Source organism: Ovis canadensis, chromosome 2 (genome assembly GCF_042477335.2).
Source record: "Ovis canadensis isolate MfBH-ARS-UI-01 breed Bighorn chromosome 2, ARS-UI_OviCan_v2, whole genome shotgun sequence".
Classification (NCBI taxonomy): Eukaryota; Metazoa; Chordata; class Mammalia; order Artiodactyla; family Bovidae; genus Ovis; species Ovis canadensis.
The window spans coordinates 34,132,487-34,151,001 of NC_091246.1; the positions used below are offsets into that span (position 1 = coordinate 34,132,487).

Sequence of the window (18,515 nt, forward strand, 5' to 3'; positions counted from 1 at the left end):
CATATGGACTTTGTTGTTTTTTTTCCCTTCTTTTAAATTTGGTTTTAAATTTTTATTAGTTATGCATGGACAGAGTTTAAAGAGCAAATAGTTTTGCATAGTTTAATTGGAAAAAAATGTTTCCTCCTTCCTATCTACTGTTTCCTACAATCAACTTTCCATATGTTTTTGAAGTTAATCCCCGTGTTTCTAAATGTTATGCTTAATATGCCATGTCTTTATTTTTCCTGATTTCATTCTCTCTCTCTCTCTTTTTAATCAACTTAATCTAGTAGTTTTCAGTCCTTTCTTCTAATATTTACATTATAGGCTATAAATTTTCCTCTAATGACTGTTTTAGTTGCATCAAACAGATTTTGCTATTTATTGCCCTCTTTGTCTTTGTTTTGAAGCTTTTTGTCCATTATGGTTTTTTTCGTTGGATAATGTTTAAGTTGCCTCCTTAATCTGCCGTTTCTTCATCTTTTTATTGAATTCTAGCATATTGTAGTACAGTGAGAGGACATCTCTTTATGATTATAATCTTTTGAAATTTTTGAGGTTTATCTTATGAGTTTGAACGAGGTCATCTTTTACTACTATTTCTCATGTCTTTGAAAAACATTCTGCTCCCATTAGGCCCAATTGTATATTTGCCTATACAAGAACAAGATTGTTAATTATATTTAGAAGTTCTTTTCTGTCCTTTTAAATTTTTATTCCTGTGTAATCAATTACTGAGAAAAGGGTATTAAAGATTTCTCACTATGATTGTGAATTTGTTTCTGTCTTTTTGCATGTCTGTCAGTTTTTGTTACATATTTTTGGAAGCTTATTATTTATTGTGTATAAGTGTAAATTGATTTTTTTCCTTTTGAGTTGAACCATTTAGTGAAGTTAGTTTTTATCTCTAAGACTTGAAGGCAAAAGTTTTTTTTTTTTTAATATTGATATAGTTACATAAATTTTAGTTACTTGCCTAGTATCTTTTAAAATCTTTTCACCAACTTTTTGGTATCCTTAGTTGTTTATCTGTTAAACAGCATGTGTTAATACTTGGATTTTGAGACTAAACCCTGAGTCTTTCGTATTTATCTAGAGCATGTAGATTACTTATAATTATTCATATATTTGAATTAAGAGATCTTATTTTGTATTTTTGTTTGTTTCATCTCTGTATCTTCTCTTGCTTTCATTTGGATTATTGTTTTCCTCATTTACCTTTTTTCACCTTTGTTTGAAAACTTTGAAGTCTTGTTATTTTTGTTTTATTAAACTTTCTTGAGGTATAATTTATGTATAAAACTTGTATTCATTTAAAGTATAAATTTGATATATATGCAGAAATTCTAGTTAATCTTGATTAAATGGTAAATGTGTTTTTACTAAATTCTGAAGTTAATTAGGGTCCTTCTTTCTTCTTTCTTTTTATTATAAAAGAAAACTTTGTTGTTGTTGTTTAGTCACTTCATCATATCCAACTCTTTTGTGATCCCTTGGACTTTGGCCCATCAAACTCTGTCCATGGGATTTCCCAGGCAAGAATACTGGAGTGGATAGCCATTCCCTTCTCCAGGGTATTTCCCGACCCATGGATCAAACCTGTGTCTCCCGCATTACAGGGAGATTCTTTACTATTGAGCCACTAGGAAAATTCAAAGGCAAACTTTGTTGCCATTCAGTCACTCAGTCACTCCGACTCTTTGTGACCCTATTGACTGCAGCACACCAAGGCTTCCCTGTCCTTCACCATCTCCTGGAGTTTGCACAAACTCATGGCAACTGAGTTGGAAATACCACCCAACTGTCTCATCCTCTGTTATCCCCTTCTCCTGCCTTGAATCTTTCTCAGCATCAGGGTCTTTTCCAGTGAGTCAGCTCTTCGCATCAAGTGGCCAAAGTATTGGAACTTCAGCTTCAGCATTAGTTCTTCCAGTGAATGTTCAGGACTGACTTCTTTTAGGATGGAGTGGTTGGATCTCCTTGCAGTCCAAGGGACTCTCAAGAGTCTTCTCCAACACCGCAGTTCAAAAGCATCAATTCTTTTTGCTCATTTTCTTAATAATTTTGTTTGTGGAAATTCCAGAAATTTTTGTTGTTGTCGGTTTTGACAGGCACTGTAATAGATTAAATTCTTCATTGAGGGTTTCTGTACCACCCAGGTAATGTGAATCAGGCTATAGATTCATGTGATTTGATGGCAGGCTTTTGGTATCATTTTGTGAGTAGTGCTATTCTTCAACCTCTTAGTGCTAAGGTTTGAGACTGTTGTCTTTCCTTGCTGTTATTTGGTTTGTGGTGGGGTATTTCTAGGTCCTCTATATTGAAGATTTAGTTTTCTGGGGTTCCATCTTCATGGGAGGAGGGGTCTTCTGTTGGGCTCCCTACCTTATGAAAACTCTGGGTTACTGTCCTGTTCTTTATATTTTTTGAGATAGGAAAACCTAAACCCCCGGTCACCTGTTTTTACAAATTGTTTTCCAAGTGAAAACCTCCTTCAGTTTGGGATCAACTTTGGGGTCCTGTCTTTTAGTATATCTCTTTCTTCTTCTTTTTTTTTTTTTTGGCCATGCTACATGGCTTGTGGTTATCTTGGTTGCCTGACCAGAGATTGAACCCAGGACATAGCAGTGCAAGTACTGAATCCCAACTACTAGACCACTAGGAAACTTCCAAAATACCTTAATATTTTATCCAACAATTGTGTATGTTTCTGTCGGGTAGATACCCAGCCCACCAGGTTTCCTACAACAGATTTTTTTTAATGCGGATGTCTTCTCTTCAACCCTTTTAATGCAGAGAGACTTACCCATTACTTCCTTTGTACCTCCTTGTCTCCTGGGACTAGATAAGAGTACAGAGATTGAAAGTGAATTATGTTTGATTCAGTGTTTGTTTTTTTTTAAATACAGTGGACATTCAAAGAGTGAATCACAGAGGATAAGATTCTTAATTTTGACTACATCATGTGTGTGTAGAAGTTAAATACAATTAAAGGATGAATTGCAAATCCAGAAAAATTGTTGTAAAAATGGATTAAGGGATGTGTATTTGTGTATGTGTGTGTGTATGTATATGAGTGTGTGTGTGTGTGTGTGTGTAAATAAATGTGCGAATTTATACTACAAAACAAGAAAAACCCTATATTCTAGCAACAGATATGTTACCTATGAAGAATTAAACTGATTAATAGATGTATGGAAAATTGTTTGCTTTTCCAGTAGTAATTAAAGTGGTAGTAAGATGATACTTCTTATCTACCACTTTAGAAAAAGCTTTTAAAAACTGTAGTACCTAATGTTGTCAAAGAATACAGAAGTTGAATTAGATACTCTCTTATAAAGTTACTGGGAATAGTATTAATATAAGTATTTTTTGGAAAGCATTTGGGCAACTTGTATTAAACATTAAAATTGATTAGTATCTGACCCTGTAATTTTATTTCAGTGCTTAGGAAATTATCCTAAACAAAAAATTTTATGCAAAAGGATGTTCATTGCAGAGTTCTTTCTAATAGCAAAATTTTGGAAATGGCTTAAATCCTTCCCTAATTTGTAAAAGATTTAATGCCAAACAATAGAATAAAGGTTAGCTTAATTGAGGTATTTTCTTTGATAAAGTGTTATATAGATCAAAATAATGTCTAAAAGTATAGAAAGAGAAAAGACTACTTGATCTGTCAGCCGTATACTTTTTTAAACTTGTCTTCCAGGACACTTTCCTTTCCTGGTTTTTTATCTTTCCAGCGCAGTTTTTCCTTCCCCATATCCTGTTGTTTCATTTTCGTTTTTCAACCTCTTTAAGATTGTAATATCCCAAGGTACAGTCTTTTTCCTCTTCTCTGTGTCTTTTCACTGATAATTTCCAGTCTCATGGCTTAGAGTAGTACCTATATGTGAATGGCTCTCAAATTTACATCTTCTGTATACAGGTTTCTGCTGAGTTCTTGAAGCATACATCCATTTGCCTGCTTTACGTCCTTGTCTGTATATGAATAGCTCACACTTAACATATCAGAGCTAGCTCCTGATGCTTTTCAGTTGTTCAGGCAAACACTTGGCATCATCTATGACCTCTATTTGTACCTTCTACCCTGTATCTGGTCAATTTTAGGATATCCTGTCTCTGGCTGACAGTGCACTTAAAATACAACCACTTCTTACCAGCTTCCGTAGGTAACTGCAGAAGATTCTTTCTTAAAAACATTTTTTTTGTTTATTTATTTTTATTTGGCAGTGCTGGGTCTCAGTTGAGGCACACAGGATCTTCACTGTGGCTTGGGCTTCTCTCTAGTTGCGGCTCATAGGCTCTAGAGCACGCAGGCTTAGTAGTTGCAGTGTGCAGGCTTAGTTGCCCCTTGGCATGTGGGATCTTAGTTACCCAACCAAGGATAAAACCCATGTCCCCTGCATTGGAAGGGGGATTCTTAACCACTGGACCATCAGGGAAGTCCCTGCAGAAGACTCTTAATTGGTCTTCCTACTTCTATACCCACCCCACTCTGGTGCCCTGCTCCTCCCCAGAAAGACAGAACCAAATTAAACAAAAGTATTATTTAGCCCCAAATGTTTAAATGCTGTTGTTAAGAAACACTGTACTACAGTTTTTGGTTTTTGTCTGCTCCTCCCTCCCCAAATAAGTCACGTCATGGCACTCTTCTCAAAACCTTCCAGTGACTCCCAGTCTCTTTCAGGGTAAAAACCAAAATTCTTAAAACAGCTTGCAGGGCCCTACAGTATCTGGCCCTCTTTACCCCTTGGAATTCATCTTGGTCCTTCAGTTCTGGCCATCTTAACGTTAACTCCTTGCTGTTCTATGACCACACCAGGCCTTCTCCCACTCAGGGGCCTGGGTACCAGCCACCTTCACTGTCTTTGCTTGTATCTGCTCAGTGAGGCCTCCCTAACCAATGGCATTGATACTGCCACCTACCTCTCCTCCCCCAGCACTCCTGATTCCTATTACCCCTTTCCTCTGTTACCCCTTTCTAACATTCCATAAAATATATTTTCATAATGTTTATTAATTTTGGTTTTGACAGTCCTTTCCCCTTCTTCCCTGGAAGAATATAAGCTACAAAGGGGAAAGAGGTTTTTTTTTTTTTTTCTTTTAACCTGATTAATCTTAAGTGCCTGGAACAGTGCTTGGCACAAAACAACCACTCTAAATATCTGTTGAATCAATGAATAACAATTTAGCTGTTGTATTTCCTTTAATAGATTTTGAATGATATTAATGTCTTTATGCTTTCCTAAAACTTCCCATGTTTGTTATTTATAGGAACTATTTTTATAGTAGTAAAACAGGTATAATGAATTTTGTGCTGGTTAAACATTTTATCTTCTGTTAGCAAATTTAAAATGTACCTGTTGTATCCATCTTTAAAATTTTCACTTGTTAGGTTTCTGAATCAGCATATAAAATATGATCTTAGTTTTGTGTGTGTTTTAATATGTGTTAATATTTACACATAAAAGAGTAAATATTTTTTTTTTTATTTTCAAAGGGCTATGATTTAATCTCCAAAGAACCAAAGCCTTTTGTATTTGAGGGAAAAGTTCGTGGTCCTATTGTTGTTCCCACAGCGGGAGAGGAAGCATCTGGGAATTCAGGCAATTTAAGGAAAGGAATTGTAATGAAGACGACTGTGTCTCCTAAAGGAGATGAAGGTAATAAGAAACCTGCCTCTGTGGATCTGGCAAAAGAAGACATTAAAGATAATGACAGAACATTACAACAGCAGCTCGGTGATGAAAGTAGAACTATTTCATCAGGCCACGGCTTAAACAATGATATAGTGAAGGCCTTGGACCGAATTACGTTGCAGAATATTCCATCTCAAACAGCCCCAGGTTTTACTGCAGGAATGAAGGACTATAGTCTCCCTGTCACTGTCCTTACATGCACTAAAGCATGTTCACATGTGGCTGCTTGTGGAAATGTTCTGTTTGAGGGAAGAACGGTTCAGCTAGGCAAGCTCTGCTGTACCGGAGTCGAAACTGAAGATGATGAAGACACGGAGTCTACTTCATCAGTGGAACAAGCGTCAGTTGAAGTCCCTGATGTACCAACACTCCATGACTCTGATCTTTATATTGAGATTGTGAAAAATACAAAGTCTGTCCCGGAATATTCAGAAGTGGCTTATCCTGATTATTTTGGTCACATTCCTCCTCCATTCAAAGAGCCTATTTTGGAAAGGCCTTATGGTGTACAAAGGTGAGTTGCAGATTTCCTTTTCTTCATAAACAAGACCATTGTCAACATATGGGGCATATGGGAAAGAAAGAAACAAACAAACAACTGCTTTGGGTTTTCAGGAAGAAAATTACTCTGAATTAAAGTTTGTGTTGGCAGAGCTCCTTGCCTGCCTGCTTGTATCCCTCAGAAGCATCCTATATTAATAAATCTTCTTGACTGTCAAGAGAAAAAAATAAAGTTAGGGTCATTTTTTATCCTGCTTTTGGACATATTGCATTGTTCTGAAATTGTGTAGATTTATTTTCTAAGTTCATTACTTATTCAAATGAAGTTAGCATAATAAACCTGGCCATTGGACAGTTTAGAAAGTTTCTATTTAGAATGAATCTGAAAATATAAAAGATTATGTAGCAATCTTTGAATAAATATTGTATTAGTGATGTACATTAATTTAGTAATTTGATTATTTGAACTTGAATTAGATATATAATCTAAAAATAGCAACATATATATCACCATTTTGTTGTAAAATTTGGATTTAAAAATGTACAGTATAATAATTTAAAATTCATAGAACTGAACTTGTTAAATATTACCAATTAATTTTATTGGGTTGGCCACAAAGTTCATTTCGATTTTTCATTTTGGTTTTTCGAAGAGCCCTAATGAACTTTGTGACCAACCCAATGGAAATTATGGTTAGTATTAACTGTTGCCAACTAATAAATATTGGGCATAAAAATACATTTTTGTTACCACTTGAGTATTTTCAGTGATTATGATTAAGGGTTTGTGATGATGGCTTATCAATACCTGAAGAGCATTTATATGTTCTTGTTAAAAGTATGGTATGTATTGATGAAGTAGGACATTGCTGTGGGTATTTGATTCTGGGCTTCTGGGGCAATAACTATTTTATTGATTTTTAAATTTAGCATATAATTAATCATTTTTACTTGTCAACTTAGTATATGTTTAATGTTACCAGTTGAGTCCTTGATCCACAGGTATGGAATCACATACAATGCAGCATTAGAACAAGGGACTGAGTTTGTTGGGAAATGTGTGTTTGTGTGTGTGTGTGTATTGGTGAGGAAGGGGTGCTGTGCCTTGGCGTCCACTGGTTATATCACAAACTGTACCATCCAGAGGCAGTTGGCCTCTTGGAATGCTGAAACAGCCTTGAGAAGCCACAGATGAAGCTCCAACTCAGAGGAAATACTCTGCAAGGATGGGCTGCCATCTTTCAGAATGCAGTATAGGCACTAAATTAGAAATTTCCACTTGATTCTCTATCCCCAGGCTGCATGGTCTGGGAAGCAGGAGGTGGAAACAGGTAGTTCTACTTACTGTAGCTCCCAGTGTTCCACTGGGGTACTTCATGTAGCTGTGTGTATCTCTGCACCTCTGAGCTCTGCATGGTTAGTCGTCCCAGTCCTATAGTGGGTGCAGTCTTTCCATAGAGGACATAGCAAGGCTACAGTTTCACTGCAAACTGTGGTTGCAATGGTTTACTTTAGACTCTTGTGTCAGGGCCCAACAGGCAGGACCCAGATGAGCTAAAAGAGGTAAAAATTGCTTCTGCACAGCGGCAGCAGGTTGACTATGGGTGGCACTCGAGTGAGCCACTAATTTTAACATGAATGGGCATGTCACAACTACCCTGGGATGATGAAGATATGACTGCCAGAGGCTCAGACTCCTAAGGATTTCCCTGGTGGCTCAGATGGCAAAGAATCTGCCTGCAGTGTAGAAGACCCAGGTTCGAGCCCTGGGTTGAGAAGATCCCCTGGAGAAGGGCATGGCAACCCACTCCAGTATTCTTGCCTGGAGAATCCCAGGGACAGAGGAGCCTGGTGGGTTATAGTCCATGGGGGGGTTGCAAAGAGATGGACGTGACTGAGCAACTAACACTTTCAGAGACCTAAAGAGTGGTTGGGTCACTTAATCACACCAGCTACCAAGACCTGCAGAAGTGATAGGTGAAAGGAAGGGAATTTTGATAGACACTGGAGGACGGAGGTGAGTTGCAGCCCTGAGAATAATTGCAGTAATGGGGACCATGTTTGTCCTGCTCACATTTTTCTTCTGAGTGTCTCCTTAGGAGAGGCCCACAGGAACTGTAGAGCAGCTGCTTCCCAACATGAGTGTACAAGTGGATCCTTGCAGCACAAGGGTGGGCTGTGGCAGCCTTGACAGAGCTTCTCATCGCTCCCTTCTTGAGAGAACCTGCTGTGGAGCTTGTAGTCACCCACAGCCTTCAGCCACTGTATTTTGGGATCTCCTGCAGCGTTATTGCTGAGGCCATGTCCTTTCTGCATTGCTTCAGTTACTGTCTGACATTGATGGGATTGCTAGAGTGGAGCCATTCCTGACCAGTTCAGGGATCTGCTCACTGGCAGTCTTTGCTCTGTGGTGTCCTGTTGGCATGGTTGAGACTTTTGCAGAGTTACATTGCAGTGTGAGGCTCTCCTACTCAATATTCTCTTTCTTCCTAGGGAGTAGATCTGCTTTTTGGACAGACCTAAAGGCCCTTCTCACCTGCTGCTGCTTCCCTTTCTTTGTGTTTCACATGTGTTTCCCCTAATAGGTGTGTTCCACAGTTGGCTGCAAGAGATTGTGCTTGTGTCTGGCATTTGCTTTTTGAAGGACTTGAACCGATATGCCTGGAAAAGGTCAGAATCAGTCAGCAGCTAAGTTTTCCCTCCTTTTCAGCATCACCTCTTAGACTCTATCTATCTTTCAAAGTCAAAGATGTCCACTTGACTAGAGAAGACACTTCCTGAACTTTGTGTTCTTTAAACCCTGAGAGCAGATTTCCTCATTAAATTGCCTCAGTCTGAAAGTTCTAATTTTCCTTATTAACCTGTTATGTCTGAGGTAAGATTAGAAGGAAGGGAAGATTGTGGAAATGGGCTATAACTATTTTGTTAGTCTCTGATTCTCAGCCTTAATTTTAACTACCAAGGAGCCTTCTTATTTTCCCTCATGGAATTTATGTTTCAAAAACTTTACTCAACACTCTTATTTAGGTGTTTTTCGCATTTGTGCTAATAAAAGAGATAAATTCCTGCCAAACAGAGCCTCTAATTAACATTAGATCATTTTTTCAGTTGATTCATTTCTTGATATTGACAAGTGAAGAAACTCACTCTAATGAAGTGCAACTGTATTACAAATGGGTTATCTATATGATGACCACAAATAGCTATTATACCTATTCTGTGGGTCCTCAAATGTCTGCAGATGGGGAGCTAAACCTTCAGCCCTGGTGACCTCTATTCTTTCTGAGAAGCTCTTCCTAGTGTTGGACTTTGTCATTGCCTGACTGGGTCTTTCAGAGAGTGTTACTCCACCCATAGACCCACACTCTATTTGCTGTCTCCCCAGGACTGTGCCTTTCCTGGTGGAGGAAGAGTTAATACAGACTTGAATTACTATTGCTCTTCTCAGCTTTCCCCTCTCTCTTCTTATTTATGATTAATACTTTTCACCTTGTTCCTGAAACACAGACCTTGCAAATTGCTCTATGTATGTAATCTACAGATTAGAGTTCAACATCTTGACTATATTAGGCCACCTGCAGACTATTTCCTGAAGTAGTTGTCTTTTTTTATTGCCATACCACAGAATTTATATGTTATTCAAACCAAAGCTTTATATTATAATTTTGATACTAAACAGCCTGATAAAAGAGCAAAAGGTCCCTGGGAGTTGGGATATGTGTCTTAAAGGTGGGTGTGTTGGTACAAGTTAAAGTGCAAAGGCGATGGAGCTCCAGGAAATGAAAACATAGAAAACCCAATAATTTACAGCCTCTTTGCCTGCAGTCAATCCAAAAGATTTTCAATGAGATAAATAGAACTTAACCTCAGAGGATTAAGTGATGTATGTCTCCTGCAAGTTTCAAAGATTTCTTACTCCACTGATTTTGAGACCTTACCTTGATAAAAATAACTTTTGCCTAATTTGTTGTAGCAGAATCATCAGAAATTACCATGTAATCTAAAACTTTTGACTGCTAGTCTCTTTTGTTGCATGCTTATATATTTTGTGTGACAGTGAGTGTTGCGGAGAACACCTTTTATCATATTTGTCTAAATTTTCATTTTCATATCATTTGTGAAAATTTCCGTGTCACATGTTTGATATGAGGCAGGAATATGACTTTATAACTCTTTCAATCATACAAAACAGTATGATTCTGTGTATTTAGATGTGTAGGACTTCCCCAAATAATGTTAATTGCTTTAGATATAACTAATATAGGAGAAGGCAATGGCGACCCACTCCAGTACTCTTGCCTGGAAAATCCCATGGACGGAGGAGCCTGGAAGGTTGCAGTCCATGGGGTCACTGAGGGTCGGACACATCTGAGCAACTTCACTTTCACTTTTCACTTTCATGCATTGGAGAAGGAAATGGCAACCCACTCCAGTATTCTTGCCTGGAGAATCCCAGGCACAGAGGAGCCTGTTGGGCAGCACAGTCGGACACGACTGATGCGACTTAGTAGCAGCAGCAGCAGCATAACTAATATAAAAATATGTACTTAAAATGCTTATGAATTACATAAGAAACAATACTCAGACATTTGAAGATTGTTACTTTTGTCCCTCTTTATTTTATATACTCTGCCTACAAATATTTGTCAACTAATATATGCAATTTGTGGTGGGTAATGTCCCAAAACACATCAATCAGAGACCAGTCAAATAAGTTATGGTATATCCATTCTGTGAATACTTTGCAGTGATTAAAAAACAAACAAACAAAAAAACAGTATACTAATGGAAAGAGCTATAAGATGTGTTATGAAATAAAATAATCAAGGTGCTTGTGGAAGGAAAGTAGTAATTAACTGAATGAATGAGGGATGTGGGGTGTGTTGAAAGGAAGAATCTTCATTTTAGACTTTTATGTAGTATTTGATTTTTGTTCCATGTCAATGTATTAATATTATCTATTCAGAAATTTTAAATTAAAAGTAGGTGAAGGAATTGTGGCAAAAGCAGAATAAGGAAAGCAGAACCTTGGATTTAGCCTTACCATGTTTAGAATGGTTCAAGTATTTCTGGAATGGAGATGACAATAGGGAAGTATAATTGTAGTGTCAGTAGCAGATAACTTTTATATTGATTTTTTTCTTTATGGGCCAGATTGAAGTAAGTAAAAAACACTTTGTTACGCAGTGTGCATATGCTTATTAAAGTATGTCATTTAACAGTGTAGCAGCTCTATGAGGAAATAGCGATTATTTCTCTTATTTAATGGAAGAGTATGCTGAAGCGTAGGATTCTTGAGTAACTATCCAAGGTTACACTGCTAGTAAATGACTGAGCGAAGAGTCATCCTGGTCTAGGTCATGAGCCTGTCTTGTTATTCATTCATATGTAGTGATCATATATATGAGATTATACCATTCTTCGGAAGAGTATCTTCTGTGGACCCTTAGAGAACACTTAAATAACGAACAACATATCCTGTGATATCCTTATGGTAAAGTAAATATGGCAGTGAGGTGTGTTAAATTGTTTTTCATAAGTATTGCTCTGTATTGGGTGAAACCTAACAAAACTAAAATTTTGCTTTTGGCCATATATCATGTGAACTCTTGAGTATTAACTAGACTGAGTGGACTGCACATTTATTAGATTGCCTTGCTCAAATTATTTTCTTCTAAGCTGTTCTTTGATGATGAATGTTAGTAAGTTTGAGGTTAGAGTCCTCAGGGGTACCTGGAAAATACTTGTTTTGACTGGAGAATGATATATTTTAATAGGTGATTGAGGTAAAGGAAGGAAGGATTGATATCCTTTTATGAAAGTTGTGCTACTTAGCACAAATATATGAATAAAAGACTATTTTTCCTCTTTATTAGCGAGGGCTGAGGGCAGGGCAAGATTTCCCTCAAGTATTAGGTATATGTCTAATCTAAGTTTAATATAAATGGGGAGTTATATCCCCTAAAATACAGTTTCAGAAGTTGAAAACCAGTGGCCTCTAGGCCATATTCAGCTTGCTAATGATTTTGGTTTCACTTGCAGAGAGTTTTGTTTTTATTTATTTTTTCTTGTTGAGCCAAGATTGTCTTTTTTTAATTAATTTTTTAAATTGAAGGATAATTGCTTTACAGAATTTTGTTGTTTTCTGTCAAATCTCCACATGAATCACCCATAGGTATACATATATCCTCTCCCTTTTGAACCTCCCTCCCATCTCCCTTCCCATCCCACCACTCTAGGTTGATACAGAGCCCCTGTTTGAATTTCCTGAGCCATACAGCAAACTCCTGTTGGCTATCTATTTTACATATGGTAATATAAGTTTCAATGTTACTCTTTCCATACATCTCACCCTCTCCTCCCCTCTCCCCATATCCATAAGTCTGCTCTCTATGTCTATTTCTCCATTGCTGCCCTATAAATAAATTCTTCAGTAACATTTCTCTAGATTTCTTATATGTGTGTTCAGTTCAGTTCAGTTCAGTCGCTCAGTCGTGTCTGACTCTTTGCAACCATGGTCGCATCACCATGTCCATCACCATCTCCCGGAGTTCACTCAAACTCACGTCCATTGAGTCGGTGATGCCATCCAGCCATCTCATCTTCTGTCGTCCCCTTCTCCTCCTGCCCCCAATCCCTCCCAGCATCAGGGTCTTTTCAAATGAGTCAGCTCTCCACATGAGGTGGCCAAAGTACTGGAGTTTCAGCTTTATCATCATTCCTTCTCAAAGAACACCCAGGGCTGATCTCCTTCAGAATGGACTGGTTGAATCTCCTTGCATTTTAATGGACTCTCAACAGTCTTCTCCAACACCACAGTTCAAAAGCATCAGTTCTTCGGCACTCAGCTTTCTTCACCGTCCAACTCTTACACCCATACATGACCACTGGAAAAACCATAGCCTTGACTAGACGGACCTTTGTTGGCAAAGTTGCCGGGATCCAGCCCTGGTGGATCCAGGGTAATTCGAAGCAGGGACGGAATCAGCATCCTAGGAATTAATTGCTTAATTAAAGATATAGAGGGAGATTAGAAAGAAATAATGTAGTAGGAAAATTAGTGGAGAAAAAGAGACTGAATAGCTTGGTTTACGTGGGATACCAATAAAGCTTCGAGACAAGAAGCTTGCACCACCTACGTATGCCACCAGCGCCCACTTGAATATCAGAAGGTGCCCCGCCTTGGGCTCCCTCTCGTGTGGAACTTAAAAGCCAGGGCAAAATTAGCAGGCTTGGCGAGCACCCATGCTCCAGGTGGGAATTCAGCCAGAAAAACGGAGAACAAGAAAGAATGACACGGGGGAATCAGTCTTTCCAGAAACTGATCCGTTTTCTTTATTTTCAGGTTTGCTTATATACCTTTTGTTACACATAGAGACAAATGGAAATTTTAAAGTCACACGGGGGTCAGCAGTCCTGACCTTTATCAAAATCCGGTGCTTCATATAAAAGTATACATAAAGGCCTTAGGGGTTTTACATCATCTTCTGGCCATGAGGCCTGCTGACATTATATGATCCTTTCTTTTCTGATAATAGTCAGTCAACCAGAAACTTATTTTCCAGGGGTGATTTTTCTTAAACCAGGCACCACCCTCCAAAGGTACCAGATAAAGTTGCATTCCTATAGCATGAGGGTGTAGTGGGTTACAATTAAGAAAGGAATTTACTTAGCCTAAGGTTAACATGATTAATTTTAAAGGTTAATGCTTATTTCTTCTATATGCTAGTTATATTCATTATAAGGGCAGGGAATATGGAGCTACTGCTACTGCTAAGTCACTTCAGTCGTGTCCGACTCTGTGCGACCCCATAGATGGCAGCCCACCAGGCTCCCCTGTCCCTGGGATTCTCCAAGCAAGAACACTGGAGTGGGCTGCCATTTCCTTCTCCAATGTATGAAAGTGAAAAGTGAAAGTGAAGTTGCTCAGTCATGTCCGACTCTTGGTGACCCCATGGACTGCAGCCTACCAGGCTCCTCTGTTTATGGGATTTTCCAGGCAAGAGTACTGGAGTGGGGTGCCATTGCCTTCCTTCTCCGGGAATATGGAGACTTAGCAGCAAATATTGGCCCAACAAATGGAAAACCCTTCACCAACATGATTTTTATCTTTAGAAAAACCCAATGCTAACTAAGACTTTCAAAATATTCCAAACTCTCTATGCTTTTTATGGTTGAGAAGTTATAGACAGTCATGTACATAGCAGCAAGAGTGTGGATAATCCTGTCACACAAGCTAGTCTGCGAGCAGAGAGGTTTGATCTGAGACACCCTTGTCATGCCCAGGAATTTTTATTAACTGGAGCTGTAGGTTAACTCCTTCTCTCAGAGAGGTGGGGGACAGCCCCCCATAAAGTCAGAGGTGTCAGTGAGAGCATAAAACAGTAAAGTAGGCACTCTGGTTTTGGGGGTAGATGCTCGGAAACAGGGTGTCTCCTGAGGCTTGATCTCTCCTTTGCCTAATACCGAGTCTCCTTCCTCATGACCTTTGCCATGGGCAGAGTTCCTCACGCTGGCTCCCGGCACAAAGTAATGTCTCTGCTTTTCAATATGCTATCATTTTCTTCCAAGGAGTAAGTGTCTTTTAATTTCATGGCTGCAGTCACCATCTGCAGTGATTTTGGAGCCCCCCAAAATAAAGTCTGACACTGTTTCCCCATCTATTTTCCATGAAGTGATGGGACCAGATGCCGTGATCTTCATTTTCTGAATGTTGAGCTTTAAGCCACCTTTTTCGCTCTCCTCTTTCACTTTCATCAAGAGGCTTTTTAGCTCCTCTTCACTTTCTGCCATAAGGGTGGTGTCATCTGCATATCTGAGGTTATTGATATTTCTCCCAGCAATCTTGATTCCAGCTTGTGTTTTCTTCCAGTCCAGCATTTCTCATGATGTACTCTGCATAGAAGTTAAATAAGCAGGGTGACAATATACAGCCATGACACAATCCTTTTCCTATTTGGAACCAGTCTATTGTTCCATGTCCAGTTCTAACTGTTGCTTCCTGACCTGTATATAGGTTTCTCAAGAGGCAGGTCAGGTGTTCTGGTATTGCCATCTCTTTCAGAATTTTCCACAGTTTATTGTGATCCACATAGTCAAAGGCTTTGGCATAGTCAGTAAAGCAAAAATAGATGTTTTTCTGGAACTCTCTTGCTTTTTCCATGATCCAGCAGATGTTGGCATTGGAATATGATATTTAACTTTCTCTTACTGACTCACTTCACTCTGTATAATAGGTTCTAGGTTCATCCACCTCATCAGAACTGACTCAAATGTGTTCCTTTCTATGGCTGAGTAATATTCCACTGTGTATATGTACCACAACTTCTTTATCCATTCATCTGTTGATGAACATCTAGGTTGCTTCTGTGTTCTAGCTATTGTAAATAGTGCTGCAATGAGCAATGGGATACATGTGTCTTTTTCAGTTTTGGTTTCCTCGGGGTATATGCCTAGGAGTGGGATTTCTGGGTCATTTGGTGGTTTTATTCCTAGTTTTTTAAGGAATCTTCATACTGTCTTCCATAGTGACTGTATCAATTTACATTCCCACCAACAGTGCAGGAGCGTTCCCTTTTCTCCACACCCTCTGCAGCATTTATTGTTCGTAGACTTTTTGATGATGGCCATTCTGACCATTGTGAGGTGATGTCTTTTTGTGGTTTTGATTTGCATTTCTCTAATAATGAGTGATGTTGAGCATTTTTTCATGTGTTTGTTACCCATCTGTATGTCTTCTTTTGAGAAATATCTGTTTAGGTATTTTTCCCACTTTTTGATTGGGTTCTTTGTTTTTCTGGCATTGAGTTTTATTAGCTGCTTTTATATTTTGGAAATTGATCCTTTGTCAGTTGTTTCATTTGCTGTTATTTTCTCCTATTCTGATGGTTGCCTTTTCACCTTGCTTATCATTTCCTTTGCTGTGCAAAATTTTTTAAGTTTAATAAGGTCCCACTTGTTTCAGTTCAGTTCAGTCGCTGAATTGTGTCCGACTCTTTGCGACCCCATGAATCGCAGCATGCCAGGCCTCCCGGTCCATCACCAACTCCTGGAGTTCACTCAGACTCACGTCCATCGAGTCAGTGATGCCATCCAGCCATCTCATCCTCTGTCGTACCCTTTTCCTCTTGCCCCAAATCCCTCCAAGCATCAAAGTCTTTTCCAATGAGTCAGCTCTTCTCATGAGGTGGCCAAAGTACTGGAGCTTCATCTTTAGCATCATTCCTTCCAAAGAAATCCCAGGGCTGATCTCCTTCAGAATGGACTGGTTGGATCTCCTTGCAGTCCAAGGGACTCTCAAGAGTCTTCTCCAACACCACAGTTCAAAAGCACCAATTCTTCGGCACTCAACCTTCTTCACAGTCCAACTCTTACATCCATACATGACCACAGGAAAAACCATAGCCTTGACTAGACGGACCTTAGTTGGCAAAGTAATGTCTCTACTTTTGAATATGCTATCTAGGTTGGTCATAACTTTTCTTCCAAGGAGTAAGCATCTTTTAATTTCATGGCTGCAGTCACCATCTGCAGTCTTACTTTTGATTTTATTTTCGTTACTCTAGGAGGTAGGTCATAGAGAATCTTGCTTTGATTTATGTCATTGAGTGTTCTGCCTATGTTTTCCTCTGAGAGTTTTATAGTTTCTGGTTTTACATTTAGGTCTTAAGCCATTTTGAGTTTATTTTTGTGTATGATATTAGGACGGAGAAGGCAATGGCAACCCACTCCAGTACTCTTGCCTGGAAAATTCCATGAACGGAGGATCCTGGTAGGCTGTAGTCCATGGGATTGCTAAGAATTGGGCACGACTGAGTGACTTCACTTTCACTTTTCCCTTTCATGCATTGGAGAAGGAAATGGCAACTCACTCCAGTATTCTTGCCTGGAGAATCCCAGGGACGGAAGAGCCTAGTGGGCCTGTCATCTCTGGGGTCACACAGAGCCAGACATGACTGAAGCGACTTAGCAGCAGCAGCAGCAGCATGGTGTTAGGAAGTGTTCTAATTTCATTCTTTTACATGTAGCTGTTCAGTTTTCCCAGCACCATTTATTGAAGAGGCTGTCCTTCCCCATTGTATAATCTTGACTCCTTTGTCAAAAATAAAATACCCATAGGTGCATGGATTTATTTCTGAGCTTTCTATCTTACTCCATTGGTCTATATTTCTGTCTTTTGCCAGTAGCATACTCTCTTGATGGCTATAGCTTTGTAGTATAATCTGAAGTCAGGAAGGTTGATTCCTCCACCTCCATTCTTCTTTCTCAAGACTGCTTTGGCTATTCGGGGTCTTTTGTGTTTCCATATGAATTGCGAAATTTTTTGTTCTTGTTCTGTGAAAAATGCCATTGGTAATTGGATAGGGATTGCACTGATTCTGTAGACTGCATTTGGTAGTATAGTCATTTTCACAATATTGATTGTTCCTACCCAGGAACATGAAGTATTTCTACATCTGTTTATGTCATCTTTGATTTCTTTCATCAGTGCTTTATAATTTTCTGTGTATAGTTCTTTTGTCTCCCTAGGTAAGTTTATTCTTAGGTATTTAATTCTTTCTGTTGCAATGGTGAATGGGATTGATTCCTTAATTTCTTTTTCTGCTTTTTCATTATTGGTATATAGAAATGCAAGTGATTTCTGTGTATTGATTTTGTATCCTGCAACTTTGCTAAATTCACTGATTAGCTCTAGTAATTTTCTGATGCTATCTATAGGGTTTTCTATGTACAGTATCATGTCATCTGCAAGCAGTAAGGGCTTTACTTCTTCTTTTCCAATCTATATTCCTTTTATTTCTTTTTCTTCTGTGATTGCTGTAGCTAGGACTTCCAGAACTAGGTTGAATAATAGTGGTGAACGTGAACACCCTTGTCTTGTTCCTGATCTTAGGGGGTATGCATTCAGTTTTTCACTGTTGAGAATAATGTTTGCTGTAGGCTGATCATATATGGCCTTCACTATGTTGAGGTAGCTTCCTTCTATGTCCATTTGTTTGAAGAGTTTTAATCATAAATGGGTGCTGAATTTTGTCAAAAGCTTTTGCTGCATCTATTGAGATTATCATGTGTTTCTTATCTTTCAGTTTGTTAATATGGTGTATCATATTGATTGATTTGCATATATTGAAGAAACTTTGCATTCCTGGAATAAACCCAACTTGATCATGGTGTGTGAGCTTTTTGATGTGTTGGCTGAATTCTGTTTGTTAAAATTTTATTGAGGATTTTTGCATCTATGTTCTAGTGATATTGGCCTGTAGTTTTCTTTTTTTGTGTTGTTTTTGTCTGGCTTTGGTATCAGGGTGATGATGGCCTTGTAGAATGAGT

At 38.6% G+C, this 18,515-nt stretch overlaps 1 protein-coding gene across 2 annotated transcripts in view; it reads left to right on the plus strand.

Annotated features, from left to right (window-relative positions):
- The window catches only part of AGTPBP1 (ATP/GTP binding carboxypeptidase 1), a 190,880-nt gene that overhangs the window by 96,013 nt on the left and 76,352 nt on the right, over nucleotides 1–18,515 (plus strand). For both annotated transcript variants that reach the window (XM_069575809.1, XM_069575810.1), the window contains one exon: nucleotides 5,486–6,198. In XM_069575809.1, the coding sequence (XP_069431910.1) occupies nucleotides 5,486–6,198 (713 nt within the window). The remainder of the gene's footprint in view (nucleotides 1–5,485; nucleotides 6,199–18,515) is intronic.